Source organism: Eumetopias jubatus, unplaced genomic scaffold (genome assembly GCF_037043125.1).
Source record: "Eumetopias jubatus isolate StellerSeaLion01/CBP00866 unplaced genomic scaffold, mEumJub1_p1.0 scaffold_10, whole genome shotgun sequence".
Lineage (NCBI taxonomy): Eukaryota > Metazoa > Chordata > Mammalia > Carnivora > Otariidae > Eumetopias > Eumetopias jubatus.
The window spans coordinates 92422210-92443862 of record NW_028274816.1 but is presented as its reverse complement, the minus strand read 5'-3'; the positions used below and the strand labels follow the sequence as shown (position 1 = coordinate 92443862).

The 21653-nt window shown below is 49.9% G+C and overlaps 1 protein-coding gene across 2 annotated transcripts in view; it reads right to left on the bottom strand.

Moving 5' to 3' along the window:
- The window catches only part of FAM20A (FAM20A golgi associated secretory pathway pseudokinase), a 48242-nt gene extending 28293 nt beyond the window's left edge, over positions 1 to 19949 (bottom strand). Inside the window, exon 1 of one of the 2 annotated variants that reach the window (XM_028112874.2) lies at positions 19012 to 19949. In XM_028112874.2, coding sequence (XP_027968675.1) covers positions 19012 to 19403 — 392 coding nt within the window. In that variant the 5' untranslated portion in view covers positions 19404 to 19949. The remainder of the gene's footprint in view (positions 1 to 19011) is intronic. The other variant, XM_028112875.2, reaches the window with a different exon arrangement.
- Between the last annotated feature and the right edge of the window lie 1704 nt (positions 19950 to 21653).

Genomic DNA, 21653 nt, shown 5'->3' with positions numbered 1-21653 from the left:
ACAGATGCTTCACATACACACACATACTACGCATGCATACACACACACACACACACACACACACACACACACATGCTGTTAGCAAATGATACTGACGTTGAGCGGATGTGGGTCCTCTCTTTCTTGGACTGTTTTCCTGACTGCAGAAGACAGAAATGTGGTCTAAATGCAGTCTTCGGAGTGGACCCAGAAAAAGGAGGAACCTTAAAAATCCACACCCGGGGCCCTCTGATAATCAAAGGTTGATCAGAACATACTTATTTTCCAAAAACGTTTGAGCTCTGCCTTATTTCCTATCACACAGACGTGAGCATTTGAAGGATAGAAAGGTCTGGATGTGGGGAGATCTAACTGCAAGGGGTTGCAATCGGGGTTTAGGCTGGGGGCACATATTTTCATGGTTTGCAGGCCAGTTTCCTTGTGGCTCAGCCACAGATGAAATTCTTTCAAGTCCTTGGCCTGTGAGCTAGGGCTAATTTGCATGGCATTCTTTTTTCCATCTAATTTAGAAACTGAGAGAGTGATTGCAGATCTTGGCCTGTTTTCCTCCTCGGCACGAGCAATGAACCATGTGGAAGGATAATTTATTGAGATATTAATGTGTTTTTTGTTCTTGTGGAATTTTCCCCACCCCTGTTCTGAGCAGGTAGGTGGGCTTTTGAGTTTCCTTGTCTCAGAAGGGGTGTTTATGATCGAGGAAGAAGGAGACATTTAGACAGGCTACCCCACTCCTTCTCTGGCTTTTTTGATTTTTGATTTTTTGGAAAGCCTAAACTCAGTGAAGGGATACGCTGAACAGGGGAATTTGACAGACTGTAGGATGTGCCTACCGAAGCACAAACTTTTGAGGGAAGTAGGCACAGTCTGTAAGCTGCTTAGGAAAGGAAAGTTGGCTTGGGGTCGTGAGTCTGGTCTGTTTCCTGGGGGTGACCCAGGGTGCTGGAAACTGACTGTGTGTTGTGCCTTAGGAAGGTGCATTTCAGGTACCAGGAACCCACCTCAGCAAATAATCCTACGCTTGTGCTTGAGCTTGGCACAGACGCAACAGAGCCTCCCCGTGCCCCGCCCCCCCCCGCCCCCCTGCCCCGGCTTGGCACCTGCACAAGCCCAGGTGATGAACATGGACTAGCAGGTCCTCCTTACCTGTTCCGCCACCTGCGACCTTAAGCATGTTCCCCCAACCCTGACAGCCTTTGGGAAAAAGGGCTCCCATGATGACTTAGATTAAATGTCTAGCCAACTTACCAGGAAAGGGGGCTTAGAGTTTCATTTGATTGGATTTCTCAGAAAAAGAAATCCATGTCACATTCCTTTCCCACTTGTGTTGGTGGAGTAAAAGCAGGTTCTGCTAGAGTTACAATGCAATCCTGAGATCTCAGTGGCTTCCCAAAACACAGGCTTCTTTCTCACTCATGCTACTTGTTTAGTGAAGGTCACAGCGTGATTCAGGGTCCTGGCGTTAGGGATACGCCAAGATCCCAGCATGTGGCCTTCCGAAGTCATCAGGGTCGGGAGAGGCCCTGGAGAGTTAACTACTGGCCAGGAAGTGATGTAGGTCACGTCCACTCTCCTGCCACTGGCTAGAACTGGTCAGATGTCCCCCCACCCCCGCCCGGCTACCAGGGGGCTGGGACACAAGGGGAACACGTGGATTTTGGTGTCTCTGCCACAGTCTCGTGGTATTTAATCCACATAGGATGCATCTTTTTATTTAATGTTACTAACTTGGATTTGTGTAGAGCTTATTACACATGTATTTTGGGGGTTCTTTGCATGTATTATCTTATTCTAGTTTCCCCAAGCCCTGTGAATGGGTCACCCCTCCCTCCAGTCTCTGGAGGGAGAAATTAAGGTCCACAAAGGGGCAGTAACAAAGTGGTAAATGAAAAGGAGGAAGGAACAGCTAGGGTGTCTGACCCGCACCTTTTCGGCTCTTCCACAGAGGCAGCAGAGAAAGTGACGCTTTGTCAAGGATTTATTTAGACTATTGGTGGGGCCTCCATAAAGATCAGGGAGGGGGTGGTGAGAACACCAAACGTGCTTATCTGTTTGCTGTTGGGAAAGCAATGACGGTATCAAGATTTTAGTGAGGTTTTGCCGAATGGGCTGATTTCTCGACACAAACTCTTTTCTCTCTGGTTGAAACACGATCACTTCCTCCTCTCCGAGCTGGTTTCATGCTATGTTGCAACAGACTACTTGTTTTCACTCGGGGCTAACTGGGTCTCCAACCCCATCCTGACCTCCCGGGGTCACTGCTCTGGCTCAGCGATTGAGTAAGACCTACCCAGTGTGACAGGGGCTTCTGAGCTGGAGGGGACCCGAAGCAGAGGAAACCTGAATCAGAAGGGGCAGATCGGGGACCGTCCCAGGTGTGGGAACCACGTGGACCTCTGTTCCCATGAGCAAAAATCAGACTCAAGAGGAACCAGTGACCCCAAATGGGTCTTAGGTCTGAATAATAATAAGGAAAGTAGCTAACCTTTACACAGCACCTACCCTGTGCCAGGCACTGTTTTAAGTGCTTTGCAATTTTAACCTATGGAATCCTCACGGAAATTCCATATGAAGTCAGTATTATTATTAGTACTTCCTTAAAGACACGGGGACCGGTTTCAGGCAGCGAAGGTGACTTGTCCAAGGTCTTACCGCTAGGGAGTGACAGTGCTGCGATTAAGCCCAAACCTGGAATCAGAATATGGGAGAGAGATTCTACCATCACTGATTTTCCCCCTGATTATAAAAGCAACATTTTTGTGGTGTAAAAATAAAACAAACAGCTCTACGGTGCATCAAGATTGAGGAGCTGAGCTATTTTTACAGCTTTTGGCACTTACTGCCAACTCGCCCTCGGGAAGACCACACGATCTGTGTGTCCGTAGCAGAGGGCTGGGAGCATTTCCGCCTTGCCCACCTCGGGGCCATGATGCAAGGGGTCACTGAGAGCACAGCCCCCAGGCCTCCCGCACTCGAATCTCATTTCAGCTCTGCTGCCAGGACCGATCTCAGATAGGAGGCAAAGTTAAAGTCAACGTTGAATTTCTGCCTTGGAAATCCAGTTTCTCGTGTCACCTCGCCTCGCCTGAGCCTTTCTCCTCAATAGTGCCATGGTGCAATAATAGTACCTCTCTTACGGGGTTGTTGTGAGGATTACGTAAGATAGTTTGTGAAGGAGGCAGCGCGGGGCCCCGAGGAGTAAGTGCTCCTCGGGTGTCAGCTCTTGGCAATGTCACTGACTCACCAGAGGCTCGGTTGCAAGGGAAAGAAAGGTCTGCAATGAGCAGAGAGCAGCCTGTTTAAGTGGCTTAAGAAACGCTTTGTGAAAAGAAAAGAGAAGAGAAGAAAAAAAAGTCATTCCTGGAATCTGCAGGATTCTTGTCATTGCAAGTCATGTCACTGAACAAACATTAGCCGACCGGTTTTCACTCAGAAGCGTGCGTGCATGCACGTGGGGTGGGAAGTGATGTGATTTCTGAACGAGGTAGGCTAATTGCACATTGACCCGGTTCCATGTTTTGTCCGTCCGCAAGCACTAGGTATCTGACATCCAGGTGACCGTGGGGACATCAGTACACGTATTTTCTGTCTCTGGAAGCCCCAGATGTGGCTAAGGCAAGCCAGGGTGCTGGCCGGCCTGGAGGCCCTGTGCTTTCCCTGGCAGGGAGTGGGAGCTGACCAAAGCTGCTGTTTCATCATCAACCATGAATCCCACGTAAATGGATAAGGCTGGAGACGGACAGCGGGGCAAGTCACCCATAAGGAACATGAAAGAATAACCAACGAGTGGTTCTTCCCTATTGGTGACTCAGTGCCGTATGGCCCAGGCACCCCGCTCAGGGTGTTACATATGTGACCTCACTCTGCCCTCCTGACACGCCTCGGGGTGGGTATTCCTGCCCATACTGCCGACCAGCACAACAGGTCTCCAGAAGATGAGCCTCGGGCCTCCCGGCGGCGCGTGGCAGAGCCAGGATTTAAACCCAGAACGGCCTGACCACAGAGCCTCTGAAGTACTCTTTTTCTCATTCATGCACCAAACATTTATTAAGCACCTACTATGTACAAGCCAGACTTTTAGATACCGGCTTACATTGTCAAAGAGGCAAGCAAGGCTCCATCCTTCTATTAGGCTCCTGGGGCTGCCGTAACAGATGACCACACGTTTGGTGACTTTCCAGAAATTTAGTGCTCTCACAGTTCTGGAGTCCAGGAGTTTGGCATTGAGGTATCAGTAAGGCTGTGCTCCTTCTGGTGGGGGGGGGGGGAGGGGGAGGGGGACCCGTGCGGGGGAGAGTCCATTCTCTGCTTCTTCCAGCTTCTGGTGGCTGTTGACATTCCCTGCCTGGTGGCCCCATCACCCTGCTCTCTGCCTTCTTGCTCACACTGTCTCCTCTTCTGTGTCTAATCTCCCTCTGTTTTTCCTTAAAAGGATACTTGTTTTAGGATTTAAGACCCACCCAGATTACCCAGGATGATCTCCTCATCTCAAGATTCTTCACTTAATTACATCTACAAAGACTTTTTTCCTTTTCCAAATAAGATAACGGTGACAGATTCAGGGAATTAGGATGCAAATATATCCATTCAATTCAGTACAATCCTTAAAAAGCTTGTGATCTAGTGAGGTTATATGCTGAGCATATCAATAAACAAGAAGGTGTTAAATCCTGTTAAGAGTCCTGATGAGAATAAGGCAGGAGCCGGCAAACGAGGCCCTGGGACCCCTCTAGGTCGCTGGGACAGGAAAGCTCCCTGTGGGTGGGCAGCTTTGAAAGGAGACCCGAAGGGCAAGAAGGAGCCAGCTGGTTATCTGGGGCCCAAGGGTTCTGGCCCATCTGCTTGATTTTTTTTTTTTTTTTATACTTAATGAGTAACTGATGTTTTTGGATGAGTTGGGCACGGCACCCCTGCCAGGAAGTCAGGAAGAAGCACTTTCATGTATGCAGATAAAATAGTTTTCCTATCACAGATTACAAGTAACCTTAACAGATCACTAACTCCATTATTGTCAGAAAGAAGGGCTGCAGCATGATTGTCATAAATCCAAGCTCATCATTTCTGGCTGACCTCCTCAGACCTTTTAATGGATTCACAGCTCATAACAGAACAGAAAGCCACCTCATTCAGTTACATTTTGCACTGAGTTTAACCCGCAGGGGCCACTATTAAATTCTGCTGCTCAAATTAGGCATTCAATGGTTGCTTTGTTGATGGTTTTTTAATATCAAAGGTAGACATTTGGTTATAATCTCCTTAAATATTTTTCCAGCCCCCCATTTTGCAGTCACATGCTGTGGCATATGGCTTGGCAGTATTGATTACCCTTTGGCCCATCTGTCATAACAGATCCAAAAGTATTGTGTGAGGTGGATCCAGACTGCCCTTGGACCTTTGGCTCCTCGCTGGACGGAGGTCGGTGGCTTTGAATTCACTCACCCATCCCGTTGGACCACGACCTTCACAGAGAGCCTTCTGTTCCTACTTCCAAGTTTAGCCAACTGCCAAGTCTCCTTCTCTGTGCTGAAGGATAACCTTGAGAAGCGGCCCTCCAGGTGCTTGCAGGCATTTTATCCTAAATACAATGCCACGCAACATCAATCTGCCATGGGGCACGTGGCTGGCTCATTCGGTGAAGCATCTGCCTTTGGCTCAGGTCGTGATCTCAGGGTCCCGGCATCAGGCTCCCTGCTCAGCAGGCAGCCTGCTTCTCCCTCTCCCTCTGTCCTTCCCCCCGCTCGGGCTCTCTCTTGCTCACTCTCTCAAATAAATAAATAAAATATTAAAAAAAAGAAGAAGCTCTGCTAAAAAAGTGAGATTGGTGGAGACCTGCCCAAAGGAGGTGTCTGCTACCCATTCCTCTGGAAACCGCAATGCTGTCAATTTTCTCCTTAGAAAAGACAGGCCGGTGGGCTTACCGGCCGGGACTGCCCCACATGGGGCCCTCGGGGACATAATTGTATGGACTTGCTGTGGGCTACAGTGCCGCTTATGCTGGGGAAGTCTTCCAAGGTGGGGGACCCTGGTCCTTATACCATATGGTGTCCTCTGAGATGCAGGATGTGAAGGAGGAAGAGAGCAGGGAATTTCCAGGAATCCCTGTGCCCTTCCTGGGCCATGGGCTAGCTCTCGCCCTATAGACATGACTGGTGGTTCTCCTGAGCACAGCTAACTCTGGGGTGGGTGGGTTTTCACAGAGGTGTTTGAGAAGTTCTTCATTCTAGGGCCCGTGGGTCTTATTTTCCCTTTGACTTGTTTTTCTCACTATTTTACATTTTTTTACAATGAGACATATCATAATTATCTTTATGATATATCTAAAAGATTATCTACTAGATAATGTTATCTTTAAAATTTTTTTTTTACAATAAAACAATGGTCACTGACAGCCTGTGTATTCATAATGGAACGTGACTGCAATGCGCTGCCGGGTGGTCTTGAAAAAGACCTAATGTCCATGGCCTAATCCTTGGGACCTATGAATGTGCCCTTAGTTGGAAATAGAGTCTATGCAGATGTAACAAAGTTAAGGAATTTTGAGATGAGATGGTCTTGGATTCTCCATGTGCGCCCCAGATCCAATGACACGTGTCCTTATAGGAGAGAGACATAGGTGGTGGAGAAGACCCATACGCACAGGGACAGAAGAAGATGAGGTAATGGGACCATGGAGGCAGGGCTGGGAGTGATGCGGCCACAGGTCAGAGGATGCTGGCAATCATAGCAAAGAACCGGTTCTCCCCCAGAGCCTCTGGACAGAGTGCTGTGCCCTCTGCCACATGGCCCCAGGGTTTCAGAGTCAGCCTCCAGAATCGTAAAAGAATAAATTTGTTACAGGAACCCTAGGAAACATGCCAGTGATGGGATTCCCTTCTCAGACCTTGCTCAGGAAATGCTAACATCCAATGGCTCAGGGGCATGTCTTCTGACTTCTGAGAACTGGGACATCTTGAGCGTGCCGCGCATCTCGTCAAGTGTTCTTTGCCAAGGGGTCCAGGCCACTGAGCAACATAGTGTGTGGCATTAAAATCCATCCTTGATGGTCTATTTCATTTTCTGGCAGCAAATTATCCTGGACGACCTCCGGTTCTCGCTATGACATTATAATGACACAATGATTGTGATTATAATAAACATGGCACACACATTTTTCCCTGTGTTGCTTTGATGCCATTTCACGAAGGGAGTTTTTGCGAATTTCAACAGAGGGTGTTCCAAGAGGCGTGGTCTCTGAGGGTCTGGGCAGAAGACAGCACTTTTCTTCCCAGGGGTCCTACACAGGGTCCGCTGCCCAAGGCTGAAGCCAAAGATGCTGCTTTATATCCAAACACATATTGACTGGATGCCTTTCCATGGGAATACTCGGGTCAACCTCTTACTGGCTGTAAAGACCCATCCTTTTCTACAGTGAACTAATTACAGACTGTTTTAAAAGAGCTTCAGGAAGTAGAAAGGACTCTACATATTCATGCCGTTAATCATATTAACAGTTATTGTCACAAATGCCCTAGAGATAAATGAACGGATAATGGTCTTTGGAAATTTGCTTATAAAATACAGGCTCTTAATGCACCTGAGAAGTGAAAACAAATTTTCATCATTGTTCTATTATGGTGGTTCATAGGAAAGGAAGTGTTTAAAAATTTACAGAACAAGGGACGCCTGGGTGGCTCAGTCGGTTAAGCGTCTGCCTTCGGCTCAGTTCATGATCCCAGGGTCCTGGGATCGAGCCCCACGTCGGGCTTCTTGCTCTGCAGGGAGCCTGCTTCTCCCTCTGCCTACCGCTCCCCCTGCTTGTGCTCTCTCTCTTTCTGACAAATAAATAAATAAATAAATAAAATCTTTAAAAAAAATTTACAAAACAAGTTTTAAACACCTGGTGAGATGATGCTGTGTCCTGGACCCATTCAATCAGACTGTGTGTGGCCTTGGGGAAGATTAGGACCATCGTGGGAGGCAGGCAGGGAGACAGAAAGCCCAGTGTCAGCTTCGGACCTCAAAAATGGTCTCCGGAACAAGGGGGACCTTCAAGTCTGTCCATGACCAGGTAGAGTAGAAAGAGTCTGAATGAAGAGCTAAACAAACACTTGGCCCTAAGGAGGGGATTGAGACTGTCTTGTCTGGGAGTGAGGGAGTTTTCAAGGGCTTGAACAGGGAGTCCCAGGGGCTTCATGAAGCTGGAAGAACCACACCAGGAAGAGGGGACAATTTCAGAGATGACTTTGCCTGTGCCCCAGGAGCTGAGGGGGAGCCAGGCCCAAGCCAGCCGATCAGCCATGACTCTTTCGCATCAGTTACCTCTGTATTAGTCTGCTCAGGCTACTGTACCAAAATACAGCAGACTGGTGCCGCTTAAACAATAGAAATTTATTCCTCACGGTTCTGGAGGCTAGAAGTCCAAGATCAAGGTGTCAGCGGACTTGGTTTCTCCCAAGGCCTGTCTCCATGGCTTGAGGGTGGCCGCCTTCCCCGTGTCCTCACATGGCCGTCTCTCCCTCTTCTTTCAAGGACACCAGTCATGGTGGATTAAGACCCCACCCTTGTGACCCCATTTAACCTTAATCTGAATTATCCAGTCTCCAAAAACAGTCATATTTTGTGATGTACGGCAGGTTAGGACTTGAACGTATGACTTTTGCGGGAACATGACTCAGTCCATAGTGGCTTCATTTGATTTTTGAAGTGTGATTTTTGAAGGGTTATGTTAGACTTCTTTCTCACTGGGGCTGGCTCTTGCCACTTATAGCTGCCGGCTCACTGCCTGACAATTCACCAGCGAAAGGGACCTCTTCTGAGCCTTTGCTCAGTGGAACACTACTAAGTTATTAGACCACCTCCTCTCCAATGGCCAGGAGACCTGAATCTCCCCAGATGGCCTTTGATCTACCTTGGCCAATGAAATGTAGCAGAAGTGACACTTAGCAGGTTCTGGCCAGGACCCCCAGGGGCTGTGCACACATCTCCTCTCTTTTGGTAACTTGCTACCACCATGTGATGAAGCCCGGATTAGCTGACTGGGGGGTGACAGGTGATGGAGAGCCACGATCATCATCTCAGCCCAGGTCCCAGACAAGGGACCCCAGAGGAGAGGGCGCATCCCAGATCAGCAGAACTTATGCAGCAGCGGACCATAGATGTCTCAATGAGCCCAGCAGAGGCCAGAAGAATGCTCAGCTGAGCCCAGCCCAAACTGCTCACTTGCAGAATCATCAGCTAATAAATTGTTCTTGTTTTTCCTTTTTTTTTTTTTAATGGTTCTTGTTTTAAGTCAGTACATTTTGGAATGATTTGTTGGGCAGCAAAAGCAAACAGTATATTAGCCCTAAAAGATGCTCTCTTATGCTCAAGGAGCCAGAAGCATTGGCAAAGCCATGGTGGGGGGTGTGGTCATTAGCAAGTGCCATGCTCTCATTACTGATAACAGATGGGGGGTGGGGCGGGGGCTTGGGTTCTAGGCACATCAATTTGAGAGAAAAGAAGAAAAGACGTTTACTCTATTTCTGCATATTCCAAATCAGTGGTTTTCACAATTTTTCTAGAAGTGGAACCTTCCTTACAAAAGAAATCTTACATGGAATCCCCAATGTATAAAACAAACAAAATGTTTAATTTATCATTATAAATCTAATTTATAGGGTGAAGTATGTAAACTTATCTTTTTTTGTAAACTTATTTTTAAAAGCTAATCAACAAGAATGAGAGTGGTAACAGGATTATGAATTCAAGCATTCAAACTTGGAGGTAATGGAAGACAGAAATAGTCTTATTTCAGTACCTGATTAATTTCCACACATTGTGTTGGTAGTAGAGCACAAAAAATCCTGATCAATACACATAAGCACTGGGGATGGGAGACAGTTTTTAACAGCTCACCTTGCAATCTCAGAATACTCCTCAATTAAACAAAGATAGGAGGAGCGGGCATCCGTCCGCATAAATTACCAATGTGCTGTCACGTGCATAACACAATCGGGTGTGTTTTCTCATCTTAAGATCATCTTAAAGTATACTCTTTCAAGACGAAAATTAATCAATCATTTGCAGAACCTGAGAAGCACCTCCCCAAACCCTAGAAGTTCATGGAGTGCACCTGGAAAATGACTGCCCCATATTTTCACTCTGATAGACTCTGAAGAAGAAATCTTGGTCAAAGATGAGCCATGCTTGGAAAACAGAGCAGCCAGGAGCCTTCAGGGATCACAACTCACCCTCTTCGTTTCCGAAGGGAGGCAGGCCTGAAGAAGGCAAGCGATTTCTTCAGGATTGACACAGAGACGTCTTGGCTCCAGGTAGAATCTCTTTTCAGGGGACAGAGACATGAGCCCGTGAATGAGCTGGGTCCACATCAGTTTCTTCTTTGGGCTCCCATGAAGGGAGTAAGGTTGATTTAAGCCCAAATACATAAAGATGCCTAGCTTCTTGGGAGGATTTTAATGGTTGGTATAAAAAGTCTGCACGCTAGGAATTTGTTATAAATGAATTTGGTTTTATTTTTATATTTTTGTTTTTTAAGATTTATTTATTTGAGCGCGAGAGAGCAGAGCGCAAGAGAGCACACACGAGCTGGGGTAGGGGGGTGAGGAGCAGAGGGAGAGGGAGAAGCAGACTCCCCCCTGAGCAGGGAGCCGGAGGTGGGTCTCTATCCACCTCTATGAGCCGAAGGCAGATGTTTGACCGGCTGAGCCACCCAGGCACGCCTGAATTTGGTTTTAAAAAGGCTTAATTATGGGGAGCCTAGGTGGCTCAGTCGTTAAGCGTCTGCATTGGCTCAGGTCATGATCCCAGGACCCTGGGATCGAGCCCCGCATCGGGCTCCCTGCTCCGCGGGAAGCCTGCTTCTCCCTCTCCCACTCCCCCTGCTTGTGTTCCCTCTCTTGCTGTCCCTCTCTGTCTAATAAATAAAATCTTTTTTTAAAAAAACTAAAAAGCCTTAATTAAAACTCCAGAACAGCGTCTACAGGAGTCAGAAAGTGCCTTGCGCTTAAGCTGAGACACTTTCCAGCATCACTGGTCAGGGCTGTTCCTCCAGTTCCCCTGCCCACCCAGTGTCACTTTGGGGGATTGCTCTTCCCCACACTGAGCCACCTGGCTGAAAGGAGTTTCCAAAGCTCCGCCTCCCTGACGCCCGTGATTGGCTGAAGGGTGGGCAGCCGCCTCAAAGGTGGGCCAATCATAGCTCTCTACAGCCCGGCTGTTTTCTCAGACCCGGCCAATCAGCGTCTCTCCTCCGAATCTTTTTGGAAATCGGAGAAACACTTTTCTCTCCAGTCCTAGGACTGTTGGGACAGGAAGCCGCAGGAGGGGATTCAAACTAGGGAGACAGAAAGGACACCTGCCCCTGCAGAGTTTTGGTTACTGGAGTCTCTACATTTCCTTTTCCAGCTTGCATTACTTTGAGTTGGGTCTCTGTCACTTGAAACCAGAGTACACTTTTCAAAAATCATAAACTATTTCGTAGGGAAATAAACATATGCACAGAATGCAAACTTGGCATAAAATGTAAGGGAAACACAGACCTCCTCACTTGAACTCGGTGGGGTCCAAAGACTCCGTTAAAAATCCCCCGCAATGGGAACAGTACTTAATAAGGGGCTTGATTTGATTGTGGAGCTGTGGTTGGTCTTTCTCTAGCGTCTCTGACTGCTCAGAGGGGCACAGAATGCATAAAAAAAGCGGCTACTGGTTGTGCATCATTCTTAATTCAGAGCGAAAAACACGAGCTGAGCTGTTAAGTGCAGACAAATACACGATTCCTACAGAATTTGCAACTGTTCCGCCACGGAAGAAAATGAGTCAGAAATAGAAAACTCACATTTGAACTGATGAAACGGAGACCCGCGGGACACTTGAATTGGCCAGGAAAGACCATTTGTCCCCGCATCTAGACTCTCCTTTCCAGCAGCATCATCAGACATATTTCCCTCCGGCCCACGAGGCTTGCCCAGGGATTGACAGCACGTTTGCTATCTGCGCGCTGGCCTTGACTTCCCCGGGGCCAGACAGCGCTGATTTTCTTTTGCCAGCAGAGATCTTCTCTAAGCCCCCAACCTCTTCCAAGTTTTCTAAAATTCCGTCTCTCCCCGAGCCAGCTGCTTTTTTTTTTTTTTTTTAATGGCCCAGCTTCTTGGTCCATGGACTCCCGTGCCAACGCGCCTTAGGTTTCTTTTACTCTCCATATTTTGCTGAATTTTATTACACGTTCTTGGCTGCTTATCCCCTCTTCTCTATTCCCTGCGGCTTCCCAAATGGAACTGGTCTGTTACTAGGGGATCCAATAAATTAGAACTTTTTCTGACTCTTAACTTTGCCTCTTGCCCAAGCCAAATTCTACTGGCCGCCCCCTGTGCTTGGCCTCCGAAGTCCTGGATGCCAGCATCTTTCCGGCTTTCAAACTCAGTCTGTCCTGATTTCACATTTCAACCCTAGGACATTCTGCCAAGTGACAGGGCACAAAAAGAAGGAAGCGTTTTTGTTGTTGTTGTTTTCTCCTCGCTGTGGCTTCCATTTGGCATATATCTGTGTGTGCCTCTAACAACAGGCTCACAGATGCTCCTTTGCCTGGTAACTTCTGTTCCACTGAAGTGGCAGCTATTGAGAATGGCATCCCCCCTCGGCTTTCGGCCACATGCAAGCCTCCTTCAGCGGAACCCACAGGCTCTTGTCAGCCTCCCGCTCAATGAATAATCACAAGAAAAACACAGGTCTGCCTCTGCCAAGGGGCAGTGCAGGGATTGCTTTGGCTAAGTGGGGGTCTCCGTGCTTCCCACGCGCTTTCATGCAAGACTTCTTGGCTGCTCTTCTTCAGAGAGGACAGGAAACTAAGGAAGTTCCCTCCTCCTGGCACCTGACACCTTCTCAACTCTGCTTCACGGCTTTTTTTTTTTTTTTTTAATTGACTTTACTTAGGTTATTGCAATAAAGAGAACACCCACCCCAGATCCAAATTTTAGGTTGTCTCAGTAGGGTGGTTTTGTCTTAGACCTTTATAGGGAGGAGTCGGAAGTTATAGGTGGGGTGATTTTATGGTCGGCATTGTTTTGGTTCAAGGCTTTTTTTCATATGATGGAACAGGCCATTTACTAACAGTCCCCAAATCCTGATGTTGTCTGTTCCCAATTATTTGCTCCACTGGCTCCCCCTGGGCGCCCCCCCCCCCATGAGAAACCGTGAAACAGATGTATTAGCGAGACCACGTGCAAGCCGGGGGCTTTTCATGCCGGGAGCGAAGGGCTATTCATTCTCACAGGAAGTTCCAGACAGCCGCCCTGAAGCTGGATGGGGCCCCGTCATAAAAAAAATAATATGGTGCTATATGGGGAGGAACCGTATAGTCAGGGAGGGACCAGAGTGGGTGGAGGCAGTCGGAAAAGCCTTTCCAGAAGAGGGAAAGCAAGGGCCTGTGGACATCAAAGGATGCACAGTGGAGATGCTGATGGTTAGGCACGCATCCTGGAGCCAGACCCTCTGGGTCCAAAGCCTGCCTGTGGTGCTGGCTGCCTGACTTTGGAAAGCAAGTTATGCAACCTTCTTGTCCCCAGTTTCTTCTACAAAATGAAGCCAACAGCAGTACTGTAGTTGTTTGCTATTGCTGTGTAACAAACTACAACAGACCTCCTGGCTTAAAGTCGCGCCCGTCCATCAGCTCACAGAGTTAGAGGTCAGCTGTGTTCTCTGCCCAGGCTTTGCAAGGCTGATGTTCAGCTGTCGACCAGGTCTGGAGACTCTGGGGGGAAAATCTGCTTCTGAGCTCGTCCTTGCTGTTGGCAGAATGGATTTCCTTGTGGTTGTGGGACTGATGGCCCTGATTCCCTGCAGGCCATCGCCTGAGGGCCAGTCTTAAGTCCTAAATGTCCCTTGCCACGTGGTCCCCTCCATCTTCAAGTCGGCCATGGTCCATCAGATCCATATCATACTTTGAATCCCTGACTTCCTTTTCTTCCATCAGCTGGAGAAAAACCCCTGCGTTTTTTTTTTCTTTTTTAAAGATTTATTTATTTATTTGAGAGAGAGTGTGTGTGCACCAGCGAGGGGAGGGGCAGAGGGAAAGGGAGAGAGAATCCTTAAGCAGACTCCCCGCTGAGCATGGAGCCCGATGCGTGGCTCGATCCCAGGACCCTGAGATCATGACCCGAGTCAAACATTCAACTGACTGAGCCACCCAGGTGCCCCCAAACTCCCTCCTTTTAAAGGGCTCCTGTGATTAGGTCAGGCACACCTGGATAATCTGTCTCAAGGTCAACTCATCTGGGACTTTAATTACATCTGTAAAATCCCTCTTTACAGCAGGACCTAGATTAGCATTTGGTTGAATAATGAGGAGAATATGTGTGTACACCAGAGCTGGGAATCCAACGGGGCCATCTTGGATTTTGTCCAGTGCATGCACCTCCTTCTAAGGAAACTGTAAAGCCCAAGTTAGCAAGTTTATGTGACGTACCTGGGCCAGATCAAGCATGTTTCAGGTAGGGGGTTTGCATGCAAGTAATTAGCCAGTTGAGTTCCCAGGACTGATGAGAACTTCGCGCGGTGAAAGGAGAGTGGTGGGGGTTGGGAACAAGGGAACAGCTGACTGGCGTCCTCCGGTGCTTGGCCGAGGGACTTGATTTTGATATACTTGGACATAGGAAATGCCTGTCCTCCTTGGACGAACACCCCTGAGATCCTCCCTGATTTCCGTCTTTGCTGCCGTAATGGTAGCATGGTAAAGACCGGGCTCTGGAATGAGGGAGAAGGGACCCGAAAATGGCCTCTGGATCAGCCCTCTCAGAAACCATCTGTTTGGAGTTTGTGGCCCTGAGAAGACAGGAGAGATTTCCTCCAGCTACAAGCCCAGGGACACAAACTGCTAAGATAATAGCTCTTCCCAAATCAGTCAAACAAAGCTCTAATTGGAAAAGAGAAATGGAAGTCAGGATTCCTACTCCCTCTGCTAACCACACACAGGTCTGGTCGAGGTCCATTTGCAGACCGAAGGAAGCCATTTCCTTTCTTAGCCTGGCATCACTGGCAGAAGAATCAGACAAGGGGCCGAGGGCCTGGTGACTCTGGGAGAAAGGCAAGTGGCCGACATCCAGAAGGAAGAATCTGGACATTTAGCTGCTTGGCGAGTTGAACCGCCTGCTCCAGATCAATGCGTGCTCCACATGGTCTGGGGCCGGCTGGAGACCAGCAAGAAAGAGACAACGAGGGGCAAGTGAGGGGAGAGACAGAGGGGGTGAGAATAAAGAGAATGTATTTTTCACTCCCAGATGCCATGGTGGGAAGAAGCGTTGCCTTCAAAACCCCCTAGACCAGACAGTTCTCATTTCCAGCTGACTTCTTTTTCATCTCCCCTGGCTCCTTCTCCCCTCCCCTCCCCCAGCCCGCAGCCCCTCCTCTATCTGCCTCGCCTGCTGGATCTTCTCAAAGCTTCCCTGGAAAAACTTGAGCCAATTTACTCCCCTTAAACAACTGTCATCTTTGAAAAGCTGCCCAGGCTCTTTGCTGTGATTTTCAAAGGGAAACTCGGGGCTAGGCTTGCTTTCGGTGACAGCAAGTAGGTAGGAGGAGAAGGAAAGACAGGTGCTTCCTGTCGCTGGGCTGGTGGGAAAAACACAGATACACACATCCACGCTTCTGAGAAATGCTGACACTGTCATTGTAGGAAAATACAACCTTCCCGATACCTGAGGGAACGTCAAGAAGGAAAAGCAGAGAGTAGGGAACTTGGATTTGTGTGGTGGCTGCTGGAATTTCAACACCAGCGGGGAGGACCCTGTTTGACCTTGCCTGCCAAGACCAGAGGGTTACAGAGGAGCCAACCGAAGCTATGTGGGCAAAGGGCCAGGCCAAGCTGGCTACTTCTGACATGTCAAAGGACAGATGTTGTCTGGCTTGGGCAGCTTGTGGGCAGAGAAGAAACCCAGCCCACAAGCCCAGGAAGCCCGGCCTCTAGGAGGTAGAGGATAGCAGCAAGGTGAGCAGTTATCTGTGTGCCAGGTAAGCCCTGCCTTCCGCTGTTACTTTGAAAAAGGAGAAGGCTTCGTCTGGCTGGTTGGTTTATGGCCTTGAAGTAGTGCAGACTACGTCCCCTTGCTCCTTGCCCTCTCTCTGCTTTTCACTATTCAAGACAGGTGCCAAATATGTCATCAGGCCTGATGGAGCCTGGCGTTGGCTCGCTCGCTGTGATCAGCGACGAACGACCTGACAGAAACACTTTCCCTGATTGCATTTTTAACTTGGATTGTGCCACACTTAGTTACATTTTGAGGGAGGAAGGAGAGGAGGACAGGAGGGAAAAACAGTGGTTTGAGGAAGTTTGCAGAATGCCTGAGTGTCAGATAGCACGAGGGAGTCCACCCGGCACACGATATATCTTTGGCATTTCAACTTCACCAAATATTGACATCGAATTAACAAAGATTGATTGAAGACCTAAAACATTCAAAATGATGTATAAGCTCCATCTTCCACTAAAATAAAAAAGGAATGTGCTGGGGGGAAAAACAGGTCATTACCTACCTTTTATTGGTAATGAGCTCACGTTGGAGAAAGATACCTTCCAACTTCATACCATTACTTATTAGCGTGGTGGTTAAAAAAAAAAAAATTATTCAGACTAATGATCTCTTCCGGGCAAAGGGTGAAGAATGCCGATTTGGCTTTAGCTTATCTCACTACCTGAAACTGTCCTGGTGTGGCAGATGGCTTGCTGCTACAATTATTTTGGATAGCAGTTAATGTTAGGTAATTATTGGCATGGTGGCATCCATATAGGTCTATAAATCTCTAGTTTTTAAATATTGGCTGGGTTGTGGCTGCAAACAAGGAGGGCTTGTCCGTGTAAGAGATACACAATTTGTAAGGTCATTCACTGTTTCTTCCTTTGCTGTCTGTTCTAATTATTTGCTTGCACAGAACTCTGGAGCCTTCCCTGGCCCAGAGTAGCCACAGAAGCCCATAACAGCAGGTGTGCGGGCTTCCTCAACACTCCCATGTGCTTTGTATTCGCCAGGGCACTAGCTGGCTTCAGGTAATGAGTGACTCTCTCTGACAACAGAACTCTGAGCGTGATTCAGATTCACACTGGCTACTGAGTCTTCCATGTTCCATTTTTAACCTGACATAAGTAATAGCACATAGGCTTGTTGGTATCATCCCATTGATGTTTACCATACAGGTCGGGGGCAGGTAGGTGTTCTCTGTGTCTGAGGTCAAGTTTCAACCCTCCAGAGTGCAGCTTCCTCTCCAGCCCACAAACCTCACTTGGGATCTCAAGGTATTAAAAGGGAGAGGAAAATAAATATCACAACTGTCACACTCAACCAACCACACAAAACTACCCTGTTAGCTCCGAATACAGCAAGGTTAGCAGTCCCCATTGGTCGATCCTCTGTTAAATGACCAAAATCATTTCTGGCCAGGAAATGTGTTTTTGTGACACATGATGGTGTGGAGGTCAAGCTCAAAATCGATTGTGGGACACGTTGGTGAGAAAGATTTTTTGCTCTTCTGCCAAAATATTCCCCTGGACTTTCCTTCAAGATCCGAAGGAACATAAAGAAGTGCAAGGCCACAGAAATATGAATACATGAACGCTGATCTGCGATTACAAAAGCAAGCGACTTTGCTCACAGTCCCCTCATTCTCGAATCTTCTACAGATGTGCAGACAATTTTTCTAAGGGCAAAATTTCCTAGACCATTGATCCCGACGCCCACATTATTGATAAAATCAAGGTAATGTTGAACATGACAGTGTCTGAGAAGCAATCTCAAACTGCCTTTTTATTACACACAATTAGCAATGAAATGGAGAACCATCTCCTTTCTAATATAAAGTCATCAGCCACAGAGCTGCAATCAAAATTCACCACAGCGATTTCAGCCAATAGCTCTCCATTTCAGCCCTTTCTGCTTTCTGAACATCCTCCCTCCCTCCCTCCCTCAAGCCACAGCCGGTCTTAGCACTACAGAATAATGAGCAAACAGTTAAACTGGGCTAGCACTGAGCTTCTACCGAGATTTATGGCCTACCCATCCTCAGCAGGGACTATAAAACCCTCCGATGACATCTCACTTTGAAATCTCTTGTATTAAGAAAAGTAATGGGTGTGGTGCAGAAATGAACTCTAGATGTGAGTGATATTTAGACAAGTCTGTACTTCAAAACAGAGGTTCTAGCTCATGCGAAGGTCTCTGTCCTTAGCTGGGGATCTCAGTATTGACTATTCCTCCCTCTCCAAACCACCCCCCTTCCTGCCCTTTTACAAATACATCTTCTTAATTGAATCCTAAATAGGTTTGGGCTCCCCCCCCCAACATTTTGCTTTGGATTTTTAAAAATTCCCAGGCAGATTTTTATCTCCTCTGTGAAAGCATCAAGCCGCAGATCCAAATCAGCCCAAATTACCCCAATGCTAAAACCACCTTCAAGTTAGAGCACTAGCCAGAGGGACAAGCCACGTTTTAAATAGAACAGGTCGGTGACCAGGTCAGGGACCTAAACCGTTTACTTTCTGCCCCAGCTGGCCTCTTGTGATCCCTGACCTGGGCAGAGGAATAAGTTAAAAGAGAATGAGCTGGGTTTTCAGGGAGTAGCATTGCTTTCTGGAAGGCGCCCAGGTCTAAAGCTAAGTGCGGAATGCGAAGCAGCTCCGGAGTCGCTCTATTTGGGAACCTATTCTGGAACACCCAAGTCCTGCAGCGGCTTCCCACATCAGGACAAGGAGAAAGAGGGGGACAAGGGCCCAGGGGACAGAAGCGGGGCTACGGAGTGTACAAAGCTCAAGGCGAGAGGCTGAGAGCCTTTCTTTGCTGTGCCGCTGAAGCACAAACTTTTTCTCCCACTGAGATGCACTCGGGGCTGAACTCTGCCGTCTGCCCACAGCTGGTGGGGTCCGGGCAGGGAACACCCGCCGCGCAGCGGGCCGAGCTGCGAGCGCCGGGCGGGGGCGGCGGCGGCGGCGGCGGCGGCCGGGGGCGGCGGGGCTGGGCGGAGCGCGCGCGGTGGGCGCCTGGCGCCCGGGGTCCTCACCTGTTCCAGCGGGCCACCTTCCTCCGGTAGTACCGCAGCGCCTCCTGGCTGGCCAGGAGCGAGTCCTCGGGCCCGAGGAGCGGTGGCTCCTCCGGGACGCGGTACAGCGGGTGGACGAAGAGGGCCTGCAGCTTGGAGCCGCGGCCGCCGTGCCGCTCAGTCCCGGGCCCCGCTCGGGAAAAGTTGCGCGCCGCCGCGCGGGGGGCCGGGGAGGCGGCGGCGGAGTCCGGCGCGGGGGACGAGGCGCGGCGGGCGCACGGGCAGCCCCGCGGGTGCTCCCGGGACCGCAGCTGGCGCCGCACCTGGGGCCAGAGGTGGAAGTAGAGGTCGGCGGAGAGCAGCGCGCCCAGCAGCAGCAGAGTCAGCAGGCGGTCCCGGCGCAGCCCCGGCATGGCCCCGCCGGGACGCGCGGGCGTCTCCGGGGACCCGGGGCGGACGCTGGGCGCCGAGGGCCGGCCGGGGTGCTCACCGCGCGGGATCGCCCCCCCTCCCCTTGGAGGGGTGTCGCCCCTGAACTTGGGGACCCGCGGCGCTGGCGGGCGTCCCTACTCCGCGCGGAGTGGAGACCAGGGGATGGTGCCTCCGGGCCCCTGTCTCCGGCACCTTCTCTCCCCGCGCCGTCCGCCCGGCAGCCCGCGGCAGGGAAGGGCCGGGGTGAGGCGGGGGGGTGGGGTCGCGGGTGCCTGTTGCCGCCCGCGGGCGGAAGGGCGGCGGGGCCGGGGGCGACGGCGAGCGGGAGCGCGGGATGCGGGCGGCGGCGCTCGCCTCCGGGCGGAGGAAGGCGGCTGCGGAGGCTGGGGCGTCTCTCCAGAGGATGCTGTCGCTGGGCGGGCTGCGGCGACTGTTCCCCGCGGCTCCGTCTGCGGGTGGCAGGGACGCCCGTGCCCCCGGCTGCTCGGGGCGAGCTCGTCTGCGCGCCCGACTCCTAGAGGCAGAGGTGACGCCGGGCCTCCCCCGCCTGGCCCCGCGCCCGCCCCTCCGCCCCTCCGCCCCCTCGCAGCTGGCACCTGCCTCTGGCGCAAGCTCGCCAGCCAACTCCCGGTGCCTCTGCCGGCTCTGCCCTTGCACCTTGTCACCCAGCCCGCCTCTCGCGCCCATCCCCCCTCGCCCCAGGCCTCCCACTGTCCCTGCTCGCGGCGCAGTCCAGGCACTTTCGGGGACTCAGGGTGTGTGTGTGTGTGTGTGTGTGTGTGTGTGCGCGCGCGCGCAACCTTTTATTTTCATTTTCCTTTTTCAGAAAAAAGACAATCCCCCCGAAAGTCTTTCTTTAAGATTTGTCAGGTGTGTGTGTGTGTGTGTGTGTGTGTGTGTGTGTGTGTGTGTGTTGTCTTTTCCTTCTTCCTATCTTCTGCAGGGCACACACGAGGTCCACAACAACTGCATGTCCCGTGCCTGGCACCTAGTAGGCACTCAGGAAACACCCACTTAAGGAATAAAAAGGTTTGTTCTTTAAAAATAAGGCACGAATTTTACCTAGAATCTTGGTGATTTCCTGTTTGGATGGAGTTTGATTCCAACTGTGCCTGCCCTTTACAAAGAGGAAATTTCTCCTGTACTCAAGGAGGGAGGGGCCTCCCGATGACCCCACTCTGAACTTTTTTGCATTTAGCTTGGTGTGAAAGTGGTCCACCCAAATGAATCACTGGAGGACACATGTTAGACTTTCTTCTGATAGCTTGTGAAGTAATTTATACTCCCCCACCTCATTTCCCTTTTGAGGGAGGGAGGGGAGGGGAGGGGGCAGGCCAGGCCTGGACTCCTGGCTCCTCTATTTAATGGGGGAGGGCGGGATTGAAGTGCAAGTCTGACCAGAGAGGCAGCCCCACTGTGCTGAATGTTCAGGAAAATGCATCTTTGCCATGAGCTGCCTGTCCAGACATGGAAGCTTCCAGTGTATGTTAATCCAGCTCTTTAACCGCCTCCTTCCCTTGCTGGAGTCAGGAATCCTCAGACACACTTTGGCTTGTGGGTTCAGATCAGAGTTTTTTGCCCTGTGGTTCAGCGGGAGATTCTTGGGCTCTTTGCCATCCCCCTCATCTATAGCTGAAGATAATGATAGGACCTACCCGGTAGGGTTATTGTGTGCTTGGAACAGCCCCCAGCATGTGGTAAGTAAGTATGATATATGTGTTTGCTAGAAATATTATGACTTCTCGGTTCCTGTGGCACACTGGGTTAGGTTAGATACTATTTATGAGCGGAACAAGAATGATAGAGTATGGGAAAGGAGAATGTCGGACAGGGACTATTTTCAGGAGCACATCACGGCCTAAAAGCTCAGTCCAAGTGAGAAATCTCAAGATGATGCTCTTGCCACCTGCTTCCCTCTGCTGGGTATGGTGGTGGGCGTTTGTCGATCTTGTTGAATGATTTCCTTCTTTTTATCTGGAATGAACTTTTAACTGGTCCCGTTTCTGAGAAACGTTGCAACTCCTAATGCGTCCGATTAGGCATCATGGCCAGGGGATGAAGAAGTCAGGCACTGACCGGGGCCACATCGGCACTCTGTGGCAAGTTGGTGTGCATTTTTCTGGGTTGGCAAAGGACATGGGCATGAGGCCATTGCCCGGCCTACGACTCCAGTTCTCCCCTATTCGTGGGGTCATGCTCCCTTAATAGACTCTGTTGTCTGGCCTCAGCTC